We start from the raw sequence: 15,784 nt of genomic DNA on the forward strand, positions 1-15,784 counted from the left end.
GATAGTATTGTTTATTTTCTTTAAAGTAACCGTTTGACTTGTAATGTATGCAGTGTTTTACTTTTCAAATCATTTAGCTGTGTAAATGAGTCTGTCAATTGGATGAATAATTTTATTCTGTTTATTTGTTTCGATTATCTTGTTTGGTCTAAAATATTTCTTAATGGTAGAAAATAATGAAATTGAGATGTGTGTAATATTCTGTATAAAACAAGTGAGATTTTGACAACCAGGGTTGTTTTAAAATGGTAGAATGGACATGCAAGGAAATAAAGTACACTTAAAAGAAATTTTACCCGTCTGCTGATGCTGTCCTTTCCTTGTCACTTGCTCTACACTACCACCCACTATTAAATTCAATATGTATACCGTAGTCTTTACCAGGCTATATTTTGTCATTGCTATCTGACCATACGATTTAGTTATAGGACAGCAAAGTTTACTAATGCAGCTTTCTGGAGGCAGGAGGTTCTTGCACATTAAAATTTTTACAAACCAATTTTAAAGTGTCTTTCTTCATTTGTTTTTTTCTTTTTTAATTTTTATTTTCTGTTAGAATTGTATTACTTTTCTGTTTGATTGTTTGGCCTGCTTTGTGGAGGATTTTTCCACACAGTTTTAATACACCGAGGTGGTGACAGAGAAAACACTCTTCACTAACCAATGGGTAACATCATAGTGGCCCTCCTTTTTTTATACAGTCTATGGCTACAGGCAAGAAAAACTATAGATTTTGGGGTTACCTGTCCCTACAAATCCATAATCATAATCAAGTTACAGTGATTATTCTTGATTAACCTCTTAAGCCCCAATGCCCCCTGATACGGGGGCAAAAGGCAGGAGATCAGGTAGGCTTGGGGCTTAAGAGGTTAAAATAGACACAAAATAGACCACTTACCATGACAAATGCAAAATAGACTCCTTAAATAGAAAAACATTAGGCAGCAGCTTTTTTTATTTAATAAAAAAAAGGTTTACAAGCAGAGATACAGTGAAAGAGGAAATCCAAACAAATGCTACAGCCTTCATGTTCACCTCAACTATAGTTCATTATGGATATCTTTATAAAATAAACTTATATCTAACCAGGAATTCATGTTTGTGGCATCAGGCTGTGTGTGTGTGTGTGTATAAAAACTGTGAAGCCCAAAGCGTAACCCTTTTTCTCAGGGTTCAGGTGGTGTTGAGTGGTTTTTCAGGATGCTGTGTGTTGTTTTGGCTGCTCTTGTACGCCTCGCTGAGCTGTTGAAGGTCCCTTAGCAGACCTGCAAACTGCTCCTCCTGTGTGAGCACATTAAAAACAGCTGTTAATATGCTGAAATCAACTACTGTCGCTAAACTTTAAATATCCAGAACCTTAAAGGGAACATATTTGGTTAAGAAATACAAATTAGCTTGTTTAAAGGGCATCAAATACACTTAAACCACTCTCAGATCATTTCTTATAAAACTTAATCAGCATAGTTGCATTTAACTGCTTTTAAATATTCAGTTTTTTATGGGTCTACAGCATATGAAACTGTAATCTTTTAGCCTACTGATAACAAGAGAGGCAGTGTTTGAAATATGCAGAGGATGTTTATCTATCAGCAGTGATCCGGGCTTTTTCCTGCATAAGGTTTTGGCATTCCCCTAAAGGAAAGTCACCGGCATTGTATTAAATATTTTGAGGGTTTAATTTAATCAGGCGTAAAATACACTGTTGTTTATGAAATGATCACAAATATCAGAGAATTCAGTGACTGCTGATGATTAAGGTAACACAGGTAGCTTCTACTATTTGAGACAGACTGTGTTTGCCTGCATAGTAAACATAACCTGCACCCTCTGTTATTAAATAACAGATTCCTTTACAGTTTTTAAGAGACTAATGGATATATTTCTGCCTTTTAGTTTGCTAAGTTTTAATTTAAGGACCTCTGGGGCTGGACTGAGATGCTCTGAGCCAGTTCTGGCTGTCTTCACTCCTCCACTGAATGGGCTTGCAAAGAGAGGTGACCACCTCTACTGGTAGCATGACTCAAAGTGTCATTTATAAATATCATGCAGTTATATTGCTCATAAATTAAATTAAATTGCATATAGAGCGTAAAAAAGTAAGTATTCCTAGGCTAAATTCCAAAGCCTGCGGTAGCTGCACATGTTAGAATAGTCTAACTAGGTCAGAACAGAACAGAAAATAAAACCATTAAATTTATAATTATATAAAAAAGTACTAAATGTTACTACTTAATAATTTAAGTGAACCGTTTTATGTTAGCGTTCTCTCTATGGACACAAATTGTTCTACCAGAAAGTTTTTGATTTCTGAAAATTTTAAAAATCAGTGGTTTGGTTCTATTTTTCTATCTCAACTTAAAATGCGAAAATCTTTTGCATCCCACTGGACCCTTAAACCTCATCTCTGATAAACTCATTAGGCTAAGAATAAGGACTTCCTTCGTGATGACTGACAAAATACCAGATACTTTCTAGATCAAATCAAGGCGGATAAACGAGGAATAACAAATGCAGGTGACCTGCACTACCATCATAGCCCACCAGGGAGCACCAGCGCACACTGCTCTGTGGGGTTCAGGAGAATAAAATGTGGATCTTGAAGTGAACTATTTACAAGCACTGCTCTTTGACAGTGGACTTTCTTTATCTCACTTACCAGCACATTCACTCTCTCGGCTGCTGCAATGGCAACACTCAGCTTCCTCTCATCTTCCTCCCTTTCCTCTTCAATCACACCCAGCCTGCCACACACACAGATAAGAAGACATGCTGTTAAGTGAGAAACACTGAGGTTGCAGATTGAACAGGATAAATCACAAACAAAATGCATGCTTTAAAAACAGAATATATGAGATGTGATCAAAACATTCTGAGAACTGGTCGATAAAAAACTCAAATCTAAAAACTCTTTCCTGATTTCAATTTGGCTGATCTTCTGCGTGTGGTCACCTCGGATCTTGACCTTTCTAGAGAGCAAACATTTTTTAAAACTGACATTAATTAAATGTGGAGAATAATCAATGCTGATGAAAGCTGGGCATCCAGTTGTAACTGAGCAGTTTTACGAGCTCAGATGAAGTGTGCTTTTAAATGTGTGTGCTCAACACTGATCAGTTCGTTGTGGGATCAAATTTTAGGTAGCTGTAGAATTTAGCTGCAGTACTTTAAGGTAGACAGGATGGTGCCCTAGTGCCATTGCTCTGGAGCAGCTGTAGTGGTACATGAGCATGATTTACAGGTGTGTAGCTTTTTGTGTAGTGTGAGAAAGAGGATTCAGAGGTAAGAAGATTTTGACACATGGGGGGAGATCCCACTGCACGAGTGCAAGCTGATCGAACATGACTTTCACAGAGAGATCTAAAATAGTAGGTGCTCTCAACACTGTCCAGATATGCACGACCTTCTGGTTTTAAGCATGAGATCCTCCAAATTTAAACTGGATAAAGATTTTTTCAATTTCTTTAGTCACACCTTGTGTTTACTCTCAAATGGAACACACACACACACTAATGCACAGACTAACCTGAAGGTGGCGCTGGCAAGCTGCTCCTCACGCATAGCCAGCACATTCCTGAGCTCGTTGACCTCTTCCTGCAGTATTGCATTCTGGTCCTGACTTTGAATGATGAAGTCCTCCAGGCGCTTAGCCATGTCCAGCTCGCGCTCCGTCACCTGCTCTATGCCCAGGCGAAGCTCTGACAGCTCCTGAGCATGCTGTCATTACACGTGGACATCATATAAACTGTAGCATTGAAAGCAAACACTTTACACTGTCACTATAATATGTAGGAGGCTTGACATACCTTATCCAGTAAGCTGAATTGCTCATTCTCAGTCTTGATCTCGCTCGGTTGCCGGGTGTGGCTGCCTGGTGGGTTGGGGTCCCCGGGTTTAATCCAGGGAACCGGTGCAGGTGCACGCTTGACAGAGACGCTCTGGGAAAACATGAGCAGAAACTCCCTGCGTTATTCCTCTCAGTGAAACTTGAAAAAATATGTGTGCACTTACAGAAGCGTGACTGAGACGTGCTACTTAAGACCCCTGATCTGTGTTTATGTATGCTGTTGTGATATTCCTAGACACAAAAATGTTTCCTATGATGATTTTTTTTTATCCACTACTCATAAAACTTGGACCTGGCCGATAAGTGCGGAAAGGATAAGTGTTTGTCCACTTCCAATCAATGCAATGTAATGTTCTGCAATAATGTAGGGCTCTCAGGAATTCCATTAATCTGAATATTTTCAGTGTTTCTGCATAAAATATTTAAATATTACACATCTAGAAACAATCTGATCCAGATTTAACTTGAACAAAAGAAAGGAAGTAACAACGGATGAAAAAACAGCCTGACTGTGATAACACAATCGTGCTTTGTTGTTGATTAGAATATTACAGAGTCACAAATTTATCTGTATTTTGCTGTTACACTGACATATGACATATGCACACTGTAATATAAACTGAGTCAGATGTAACTTTATTATTTTTTTTCTACTTTTATTACAATAAAGTTGTTTTGCAAGACTTAAGAAGATACATGTAGTTATGTTTTGTAATTTGTGTCTTTAAACACATAATTTTGTAATTATATTACAACACTTCTTTCACAGACAAAAGATACAGTAGAGATATGATAAAGAAAAACATATTCATAGTATTTCTGTATAAAATCTAGTCATGCTTGGTCATTAAAAATGGCCCAGGCTGTTTATTGTTTAAAGGCTTTAGAGTATGAACTATAGCCTCCTGTATGAAAAGCTGAAGTCCTTTTTGCATAAACACGAGAACATGAGCTGCGCAGCTCAGTTGCTATTGCAGGCAGTTCACAGTTCCTGTTTATACTCACAGTATTTGGTGGTGAGATAAGTGGTTGGTTGGGCTCCGCCTCCTGTTCGTGGTCAGATGTTGGCAGAGCCTCGGAGCTCGTTTGCCTCTTCATCTCACGTTTTACTTGTGCCGGACGTCTGTGTGGGGCACTCTGAGTTCTGGCGATCGGTTTCCTCCTTTGACTCCTGACATCCGGGGTGAATAAACGGATCAGTGTTAATTATTTAAATGCCAATGAACACATTATACCATGTTTAAAATGCACAGATAAAGGATCCTAAATGGAATAAAAAATCACATCTATCTGACCCAAACTGAATTTGTAATTGAATAGCTTGAGAGAGTCCTTCCTCCACACTGACATTGGGAGGAGCTGTGTCTGACCTCCACTGTGCCCCTTTGAAACTGACAACCCAACCTTTTACCAATTATAGAGTAATTAGCTAGTGCTGAGATGTAAAGGCAGTCAGTCTCTGAACCTCTTCCTCAACCTTATTCTTGACACAAAGTTTTGGGGATCTTATAACAGCTTCTGACATCACAACATAATCATACAGAAGAAACTAAGGGAGCTGTCACAGTTTGCCTTAGACATACAGACATCGTACCTGTTGTCACGTGTGCTTTTTGATTCCTGAGGAATATGCTGGAGAGACGACTGGAGAGGGCTGTACTTGCTCAAGTCCTTAGGAGGAATATACGCTGGCTTGATGTGTCCTGTTTGGCTGCAGGAATGGCACTGTTTTAGTAACACGCAGCAGAACTAATATGATGGACAAATCACACAAATCAGCATACCTGTTAATATCTATCCGAGGTGCTTCAGGGCCTAGTGACTCTGTTATTTGGTTCAGAATTGAAGGCAGAGGGTGCAGCTTGTCAACTGTTTCCTGAGGGAGAAACAAGTAGCATGTTAACGTTCACTTATACACAAAGCATGAAATAAGTATGTTTATATAGTGAATGGATACATAATTGCTTCTGGTAAACTTGAGAGAATAACTACATCTATGACCAAACAACACAGAGATACATACCACACATACCACATTTTTTCTACAAGGCCTTTTAACCTCTTAACCTACCAGTGACCTATTTAGTGTTAGAATTAGGATTCTGTTTACAAATCTTTATATGGGATAAAGGGGGAGCTGTGAATCTCTTAAATCTGTGTAACTAGATGACAAAAATAAAACCCTACCTTTAATCAGAACTCTGATCACGAGAATAAGATTATTTCCTTCTGTATCTGTAGTTCACTATTAATAGTTTTACTTAGGTCACCTGACAGTTTTAAAAAAGGGGGGTCAGAAAAATAAAAATAATATCTTCTAATAATATCTATTTATGTCATTCTTGTGACTTTATCTGCAGTACCCCCATAGTCCACTTGGGGGCCACAGCAAACGCTTTTGGAAACAGTCCTGTACAGCCTCCATCTTGTCAACACAATCTTAAAGGTGAGAATTAGTGCGTGGGTACACCATGTATAACTGATAATTGGAACTGAAGTTATCGTCATATAAACTCTATCATTATAAGTATCCCCCTGATAGCTGCTTATAAATTGTCTTCCACTGTGGTTAAGCTAGCTAGTGGAGCCATGCAATGCAAGAGTTACACAATTCCTTTAAAACTAACTACCAAACTGGACTCATGTTTGCCTGCCTACCTGGTCCTTCTGGTAGATGATGTCCACCAGCAGTCCATGGAGCACAGCCAAACGCAGAGGCAAATCCACATAGCCATCAAAGGATGTCATTGCAATCTCAGTGTCTCCACTCGACACCGTTTGTAGGAAGCCTCTCATTCCATCCCAGTGCTGCTCCAGGAATTCATTCATGAAGAGCATGTACTCCTCCTTTTCCCCGAACCTAAGTAAGAACAACAAATTTAATTTACTTTAGGTATTTATTTTAGGCCCTTTATTGTTATTGTACATGTGCAACAAAAAATATCTTTATGCATATTCCCAGATTATGTCTTTCAGTATGCCAAAGCAAACAAACAAACAAACAAAAGCAAACAATCTGCTCAGGAACAAATGCACAAACGTGACATAAACTACTCACAAGGTGAAGTTGGCCAGATTCTGGATGACTTTGGCTGTCAACGTAAGGGTACGCAGGGTGTTTGGCTCCGGGTACGGTTGCGTCAGACCAAAAAGGGAAGGACTGAGGATAGCAGGACACAAGAAACGAAGGAAGAGGGAAGCAGAGATGAGCCGATGGCCAATCTCCGGTTTGCCCTGGTCTTCACACACCTCCACCCAGCTGGAGAATATCCTGTTTAACTCTTCAGGAAAAGGCCTAGAGGAAAGAAGCATGTCAAGTATGAGATCTCTGAATGTGAGAGATGCCCAAATCATTTATTGTATGTTAAGCTGATTTCTCTCACCCATGGAGCTCAATGATCTTCTGCACCACCTCCTCACAGGTCTCCCTCAAGTGCTTCTGGTTGCTTGACAGTTCAGCCGCAGGACATTTACGAGGGTCAACTTCACAGTTCTCAGTCGATGCATATAGACGGTTGATAAATTCTCCTGCATTGAAAAGAAAGCATAGAGTTCAGGAAAACCCAGTACAATTGAATGCAAGCAGCCATCTTTACGACTGATCTGCCCTACCTAGTGTGTCGATGAGGTACTTCTGACCAACCAGCTTCATATATTCATCTATAGCTTTAGTGGCCAGTGTGTTCTCTCTGAAGATCATTGCTTCTTTTTCTCCAAGACGCTCCACCTCATCGTTGCCCAAATCAATGAGGAATTCCTAAGGAATAAAAACATAGTTCTGAATATGCTTCTGGTTGTATTTTTGATACATATTGTGAAAAAATAAAGTTTGATTCATAAATTGCCTTTAAAATTTTTTTAAATTTATGCTCATTCTTTACCTTGGCCTTGCCGATGCTCTGGAGTACGTGGACCAGAGCTCCTGCCAGCTCTTCCTTCTCCTTCACATTCAGAAGTGGCTCCAAGTTTCTGCACATTTCTACATAATCCACAGTCACATACTCGGCAAACTCTTTGTATTTCTCCATCGGCAGAACTTGCAAATTCTGGAAACGGGCCTTGATGCGGAGTGAAGCCTGCGGCCCCAGAGCTTCTTTGTTCCCTGCTGAGCCTGACGCCTTATATGGAGTGATGGGGTACCACTTCTCCTGATAGGTCCTCCCTCGAATGTCAGCTAGAGGTATGGTCACGCTTCCCAGAGGGTGTAGACTGGAGTCGTCTCGGGAATGCCGCTTTTTCTTGGGGTCTTCTTCCCGGAAGAGGTGCAGGCTGATTTGGGAGATACAAGGCAGGTTGTCGAGCTCAAAGAATTCACCCCAGAAGAGTTGGCACCCAGTCGCACCTCCACTGGCCCCCGGGCCTCCCGAAGATCCAGCGGAGCCATCTCCTGCCAGGCTGGAACGATTTGGCAGCTTGCCAACAGCTCTGCTGGTCGTGCGGGCGAACAAGGTGCCATCCAGGTGTACCTCACAGTAATAACGCTTTTTGGGTGGCAGATCCTTAGCTTCATTAACCCACAGACTCAGAGAGTTCTCTGTGCGCTCGATGTTGTCCTGTGAATACAATGAATGTTTTTAGTAGCACAACACAATTTGAATATTGCATGACCGGTGGGACCAGCGGCCGAAAGCTCACCTTGTTGGGCTGGGCAGCTCGTCTCAGATCTTCAATCCAGCGGTCACGTTCGGCAGCCGAGGAGCAGCCGAAGCAGTGGGTGTTCTCAGAGTTTATCACCTATAGCACATTGAAACTAACAGTTAGTGGTACTGGAATACTTTATGGTACTGCTTAATGAATCTATGGGAGTGCCCTTTAAAGTCTACCTCAAAGCAGTACTTCTCCCCCAGAATGGAGCTGTGGACCGGTCTGATGACGGTGCTGGTGTCTGCACTCAGATCTAGCGTCCCCACTGGACTGACTGGAATTGACACAGACTCTCGGGATTCATAGAGCCTTAAAATTAAACACAGTGAAAGAATTCAGTCAAAAAAAGGAGATGGAGATTTGTCAAAGGTACTCACAATGTACACTTTCACTACCTGCAGGTTGTTTTACCATCGAGACATTACATTAACACTGTGGTTGTTTTTAAAAAGAACATCTTGCAAAGTCTTATTTTCCCAAAATTTTAAGCCAACATGTTTTAATTATTCTTTAGTGAGGTTTTATGTGTGTGTAGGTTCTCTCTCAACCAGGTCAACCAGGTCATGCTGAACTTGTTTAAGTTTCCGAAACTTAAAGACGTCCAGTCGCTTTCTTTGCAAGCTTCTTAGACCTTTAGTGAGGTTTACTATGAAACTGATCGGTTAGTCTATTGTTGAAGAAGTGATTAAGAACATGATAGATGGATTATAAGCAGGGTTTTTTGAAGACAAGAGTTTGGCCTTAAATTATGAAAGACAATGAGAGAAGTTACTTTAGACCAAAGGTGGATATGGAGTGCAGTATATCTGCTTTGAAAAACACAGGAGTGCACTTTACCTGCGTCCTTTGTTAAGTCCCTGTTGGTTTAGCTGGGTGTTGCTATTCCTCTTGGCTTTGTTCTCAAGACGTCGCTTGATCAGTCCCTACCGGTGAAGAATGCAAACACAGTGCATTTGGGCAATTATGTGTTGTATCAACAGGAAAATGAAAACTAGCGCAAAGATTGTCTCTGGCGCATACTGCACTCACCCTCACACCGCCATCTTGAGCCTTTGGTCGAGGACCAAGCTGGCCCCCGTGGTCTGGGCTGCATTCTAGGGATTGGGATGAAAATGAAATTCTCTGTCAGTGTTTTTCATTAGTGTTGGCAGGACAAGTTAGCTTAACTAAATGAAATTATAGGCAGTACTCATTATTTCCATTTAGAGTTTGTGGTCAGTACTTCTACATATTTCTTCCTTTTTATGAGTCAGTTGTTTCAAATGGTTGGCAGGCTAACTTTAGAGCAGATATTGTGTGCTGGTGAAGCAGAAATAGCACGAATATTAATACAATTAAAATTGGCTAAATTCCATTATGGTAAGTGGCTTCCAGGTCATATGAGAGCACCTGGGGTTAAATAACCTGTGATTTTTTTGCTGATATGAAAACAAAGCAGTAAAATAAGTAGTTATGCACACCATTTTATGACTAATTTTCAAGCAAAATTCTGTTTTTTCACTCATCCAACACAAACAGTTTCTACTGAAGACTCTCAAAAACATCAAGCAAAAGGTTTTAATATTTCCAGATGGGTTCAGATGAGTCAGTTCAGGATGTGGTTTATAGCTGTAATCTGATAGCTAGACCTATCTCAGTAAAGTTAACTAATTGCACATATGTCACTAAATAACACATAGTTTACTGCAGCTTTACAGAGAACAAATTTAAATGTTTTCCTGTTTTGTGTGAACTTTTTAACCCTTTAGTAAGAAAATTGATATCTCTAACTGAGATTGTGATATCCTCTTTTGCTTATCTATAGTCAGCAATATTGATGTGTTTCATTACAAGATTACACAGGTGTCCGATTTTCTTTTCTCTGCTTACCCAAATTCCCACCACAAACAATCCAGCGTTTAAATCCTATCATTTAGTCCGGGGGTGTGTGCAAAAGTCCTGTTAATTCAGTCTCTGTGTCTTTATCATTTCCTTTCTGTCGTCCTCAAAAGAGCTGATTGAGTCACCCAGCCAGTCGGTGCAGGATCGAACACCTCCACAGTGCAGAACCTCTTCTAAGCAAAATATCTAAACTGCATGGATGGAAGATACTGACTATATCATCTCGCTCTGTCTTTCTGTGAGTTTTCATTGGACTGCTAAAACACTGTCTTGATGCTATCTTCCCCAGAGGAAAAAAAAGCACAGAGGAAGCAGAGGAAGTGATCTTACAGACATTGCCACGAACAAACATTTAGCTATTTCCTCTGTGTCTTCTGCGGAAATAGTGCAATAGTCATCGCTGATGTCAGTAACAGTTAAGCTGGGGGTGTTTGATGATTTTTCTTCATTGCATTTTAATCTGCACGTCATTTTGTTTGCTTTACGTGTGTATACGGACCTGTGTCAATGTCTACAAGGTTCTGCATGCTGAGGTTGGACAAGCAGCTGCTGACACGGTTTCGAGTCCACATTGTTGGCTAAGACGGACACACAAAAATGGGCATTTTCACTCTCCGTGGTTATGACAACATGATTTGAAATCAGTGTAAATAACATGCTGTTGTCTGTGGGTACCTCTTCCTCTGGAGAAATGAGAATCTGCCCATCTTCCAGGCAACAGTTGCTGATGTCCCATAAGGGGACCTCCTGAGGCGGGACCCATTGCAGTCTTGAGAGTTCGCAGGGTCCGGCTGGTGTCGGGACAACCTCATTCAAACCTGCAATTCAAGTAAACATTGCACAGACAAACACATTTTGATACTGATCAATCATGTAAGGTCAGTATACACATGTAATCACATGCTAAATATGATTGTGCTGATTTCTCTCACTTTGAAGAACTGACAGTAAATTGTTTATGATGTACAGATACTGCTTAACTGGAGGCGTATGCTGCCGGGCTGGTTTGTTTTTGATTTTTGGTAATGACACTTATCTCACACAGCGATTGGCCACTCCCATTTGAGGTGTTGCCTTGGCTACTGACGCTATTGCTCTCTCTTTTTTATTACACGCCATGTAGGCCTGCGCACATCCTGTGGGCTGTCGTTAGGTTTTTTGTGTTTTTTTGTTTTTTTTTACTCGATGTCAACATCCATTGTGCTTTTATGTCGTCTTAATGTTTACATTATCTTACTATCAAGAGGTATATGCTGTTCTTGAAACACCAGCAGAAGATAAAGATAATATTGCATCACTAAAACATGCATAAAAGCCCAGGAGAGCAGAAGGTGGCAGGAAAGTAATGCTTGTTTTTAAAAGCAATTATATTTTCTTCTTGTTCTTTTTAATAATAAAATATGGTATTTTCTCCATGCAGCCATGCCTCATTTGGCTCACACCTGCATGATCTGTCTGTGTGTGTTGCAGATGTTTCTCTCACTTCCTGTCAGCTGAGATGAAAGATGTCTAGAGGACTTCGGTATAGGTATAACTATTTGAATCTGTCCTGAGGTGGATTGAGGTTTCTGATGTCATTAGACAAGTGTTCAGACATCATTTGTATTAACTGTCTGAGGGCACTCCTTTTTAGTTTCTGCACAAGTAGAGGAATGTATGCAAATCTGACTAGAGTTCATATTTTGTATCTTAACAGCAGGTAGGCTTCTGGTTGGATTTGCCTACCATTTTCATATAAGGGACACAGAAACTTCTGTGTCACAACAACACATTATGTTGCTGTACATTTTTTAGCCATGTACCTCTTAGTATGCATTTGTTTCTCAGCGCTGGGGAAGTTGGTTAGTGAATCTAGTTAAGTGTGGGTGCTGGTTTGCAGTTCTTCAGTTACTTTGAATTTCTGGGTCATTTCTCTGCTGTTTTGGCGGTTTTGGTCTCGCAATGATTCATGTCTGAAATGAGATAATGACGATTGTCTGGGCTCTGCTTTTTAGAAGGAGAGAGAAATCTGTTATCTACAAGAAGAGAGCCCTTAAACATAGACTTGAAGGGCGCAGGGCTTAGATTTTAAGCTTGTCCAATGACTCCACACTTGCCTCACAGATTTACTACTACTACCACTACTACTGCTGCTACTACTAATGTTTTAATCTCGGCCTATAATACTTACTGTTTGCTTAGAAAATATTCCAACAGTTACAGACTTTCCTTTTGTCTTTGTACTGATAATTTTTTACTGTTTATTTGAGGATGTAAATGTTGCATCTACAAATCTTCTAAAAGAGATTTCTTGAGGTTAGGGGACTTTAAATAGCCATCAATAGACATCAGATTTGTCACAATATCCGAGATCACACTATCATTTAGCTTACTGGGTAATGGCCCAGAAGCAACTCAATATCTTTACAATATTTTGTTTAAATTGTTTGCTGATGTTTAAGATATTTTTGGAAGTGTCAAAGTCATTCAGTGGTGTTTGGCTGTATTTAACTCTTTCATCACTTTCATAACCTGTAACTTTTCTGAGATCCAGTCTTTTACTTGTGGTTTATAAATGATTTATATTTATAATGTATTTTAACATAACGTAAGCCTATTTAAATTCTCAGCTTCTCTCTTTAATTATTTCTACATGTGTTTACTACTGAGCCAGATGCTAAAATAGTCTTAATAGTAACATTGCAGATGAAATTTCCAGATGCACTTTTGACAGAGGTCACCCATACCACTCATACTGCGGAGTGTTATTAAATGGTCCTACCTACTTAACAGGAAATCACAAATTGTGTGATCGCAAATAGGAAATAGGAAACATTTTCTGATATTTCACATAATATTTGAATTGAGTAATGACCTTAATGTGCAGGGCTTTGTGTGTATGCTGTACTTTTATTGTAGTAGTCTTACCTGCAAGGGATGGCGTGCTGTTGCGGGGCTGTAGCTTCGGCTTCTTGAGCTTCTGGGACACACTCCGAAGATATTTTTTAAAAAGTGCCCCTCCGCCCCCTTTCTGTGAGGGATCACTGGAGGCAGCCCCCGAGGCTTCTGTGCCAGCAGAAGTGGCTGCAGCAGAGGATGAAGCTGCGTGAGCCGAATTGGCAGTGGAGAGGGCTGCAAACAGAGACCCAGGAGGCTCGGACAGGGCCCTCCTGAAGGGGTTCTTTCTTGTTCCTCCAGAGGCTTTTTCAGGCTTGGCTGCATCGCTGCTTTTCCCATTGGATGAATTCTTTTCTCCGGGGTCCTCGCTCAAGGCCTTGCGCCAGTTTTGCATCTTGCTCCACTTGTTGCTAGAGGCCTTCTGAATTTTTTCCATGGTGGATGTGGAGGATGCCGGCGTTCCTTCTCCTTCTTCTTTCTGCTCATTGAGGGTTCCCTTGGAGCCAGTATGCCACTTGTATGTGTTGAGAGGGTCGCTGGTCTCAGATGTTTGTGGAGGCTCATTTTCCTTCTCAGGTGATCCCTGCTCCTTTGATGCTGGCTGAGCTGCAGGCTCTGGATCTTTCTCCTCAGTGCCCATTTCACACTTTTAGGCTGTAACTAAAATTCTCTCTGTTTTCAAGGTTGCATCAAAAACCTTCACAAGAGAATTCACCTGTCTCCCTCCTAATTTGCCGCCGCTTTGGAGATTGCTGCGTGTGCGAAAGGAAGACAGCGTAGTCTGTATCTCCTCTAACTGTCTGTTTCTCATTTCCTGTCTTGCAAAAACGTTGATCAACAACACGCGACTTAGCTGCTCTGCCTGTGGTTGCTGTGCTGCAGCACTACTCCCATCTCTCTGGGCTGTTTGCTTCCTCATGAAATGACACAGAGAAGTTCAGTGTTTTCATTTAATACTTCCTGTCATCTGTTCTTCCTGTTCTGTCAAAAAAAAATAAAACAAATCTGCATTCAATTTGTGTGAAACTCAAAGAAATGTCCACAGATGTTATAATAAAATGTGTGTTTTAGGTTGTCCACCTTGACCTCAAAGGAAGCCTGCTTGTCAGATTCAGTCTGTCACATTATGAACAAGGGAAATGTGGTTTTGCATGTTACAAAGTAGTAGAAATTCATCGTGAGACAATATTAGGCAAGATGTATAATGTGAAGATATTTAATGAATGGATGAATCTAATAAATCACCAGTCCCTATACATTTTCTTGGTAACTTGAATGGAATAAACCACCAAGGACAACATCTTTCTTGTCAAATATACGTGATAAATATTGTATGGAAGGCTCTGGACCCAGTCTTACTTTTTTAGTAAGACCACTAAACTGATATCTGTGAGAAATAAACATCAGTATCCATGTGGTATCAGCTACCTGAGAGTTTACAAGCTGTTGACAGTTAAGAGTCAGTTTCCTGTCAAAGCTACAGGAAACTGACTATGAAAACCACTTCCTGCTCTCATGCTGCTCTTTTCTCGTACACACCTGCAGGGTATTTCTGTGTGCCAGTGGGGTGAACTGCCAGCAATATAGTCAGATGTTGTCTTTCTAAATGTGGAAACTAATGGTGGAGTACAGCAGGACTTTTAGATTTTTCATTGGGAACATTCCTCTAGTTCACTTCTCTAGTTCTTTAAGCTATAAAATACCTGGGAAGTGGTTTTATAGGACTCACATTCACACAGTAACATTAATACAGTATCAACATGCTTATATCTGTGTTTCTATAAAGAGCTGAGTGTGTGAAAACACTGAAAGTTACATTTTTGTCTTGTTTCGTCCAGGTCCTCTGGTGGCCGGAGGCATTTGGTATCCAAAATATGCTCTGACTGTATGCGGTCAAATTTCAAACGTAATCAATGAAAACTGACTGCCTCAACATAAAAAAAAATAATTAAAATGAAATGTAATTAATTAAAAGAAAAACTGTAACTGAAGTTTGAGAGTGTTTATAATGCGTGTGCTGTCTTTTAGAACTATAATCAACCTTTAACCTGACACTAGTTTAAAAGTAAAAGGGGTCCATTTAATTTTACACGACAGGATGTTTTATAATGTTATTTTGGAGCATTTTGTGGTAAATAAACTAAAACCATTTACGTATGAATGCACTTTATTTTATTTAAAAGGCTAAAAGCTGAATATTTACATTATGTGATAAGAGGCAGTAATCTCTGGTTTATCACTGTGCAGTTGCAAGAACACTTTTTTTTATTAACATTTGAACAACAAGGGCACTGATCTGGACTCAGTCACAACAGAGAGTCTCAGTCAAGGTTGCTCTGTACACGTTAACACTGTTCTTGGCCATAAAAACCCTGAAAATCACGAATACTGATCACAACAGGATTTGAAGTTAAACATTAACAGTAAAATGAATCTTTGCTGGTGTAGAAGTATTCTTAAAGCACAACAAAAGAAGTATTTCACAAAGCAGCATGTATGTACAACTCCTCAAAATGTTGGCAAAAATGATGAATGCTG

At 40.1% G+C, this 15,784-nt stretch overlaps 1 protein-coding gene across 2 annotated transcripts; it reads right to left on the reverse strand.

Annotated features, from left to right (window-relative positions):
- Positions 1-947: 947 nt before the first annotated feature.
- Positions 948-14,149, reverse strand: rasal3 (RAS protein activator like 3). Of its 2 annotated transcripts, XM_063475521.1 has the most exons (19): positions 13,277-14,149; positions 11,045-11,187; positions 10,869-10,947; positions 9,518-9,582; positions 9,326-9,411; positions 8,668-8,797; positions 8,480-8,578; positions 7,726-8,397; positions 7,457-7,601; positions 7,228-7,372; positions 6,903-7,139; positions 6,503-6,704; positions 5,629-5,720; positions 5,439-5,555; positions 4,850-5,015; positions 3,804-3,935; positions 3,524-3,714; positions 2,657-2,741; positions 948-1,281 (listed from the first exon to the last, which is right to left on the reverse strand). In XM_063475521.1, the coding sequence occupies exons 1-19, from the start codon at positions 13,884-13,886 to the stop codon at positions 1,174-1,176; spliced, it is 3,504 nt and encodes a 1,167-aa protein (XP_063331591.1). In that variant the 5' UTR covers positions 13,887-14,149; the 3' UTR covers positions 948-1,173. The 2 variants fall into 2 exon arrangements, with proteins under 2 accessions (XP_063331591.1, XP_063331593.1); XM_063475523.1 differs by lacking the exons at positions 10,869-10,947; positions 11,045-11,187; positions 13,277-14,149 and adding an exon at positions 10,358-10,430.
- Positions 14,150-15,784: the final 1,635 nt, after the last annotated feature.

This window comes from Pelmatolapia mariae, linkage group LG6 (genome assembly GCF_036321145.2).
Source record: "Pelmatolapia mariae isolate MD_Pm_ZW linkage group LG6, Pm_UMD_F_2, whole genome shotgun sequence".
In the NCBI taxonomy this organism is placed as follows: Eukaryota; Metazoa; Chordata; class Actinopteri; order Cichliformes; family Cichlidae; genus Pelmatolapia; species Pelmatolapia mariae.

Bases quoted from the DNA above. Each gene is read 5' to 3' on its own strand.
- rasal3 (XM_063475521.1), bottom strand. From the start codon at position 13,886: ATGGGCACTGAGGAGAAAGATCCAGAGCCTGCAGCTCAGCCAGCATCA. The intron at 9,583-10,868 runs GTCCGTATACAC...CCCAATCCCTAG, and splicing joins CCTTGTAGACATTGACACAG to AATGCAGCCCAGACCACGGG. The intron at 3,715-3,803 runs GTATGTCAAGCC...GTGTAATGACAG, and splicing joins AATTCAGCTTACTGGATAAG to CATGCTCAGGAGCTGTCAGA.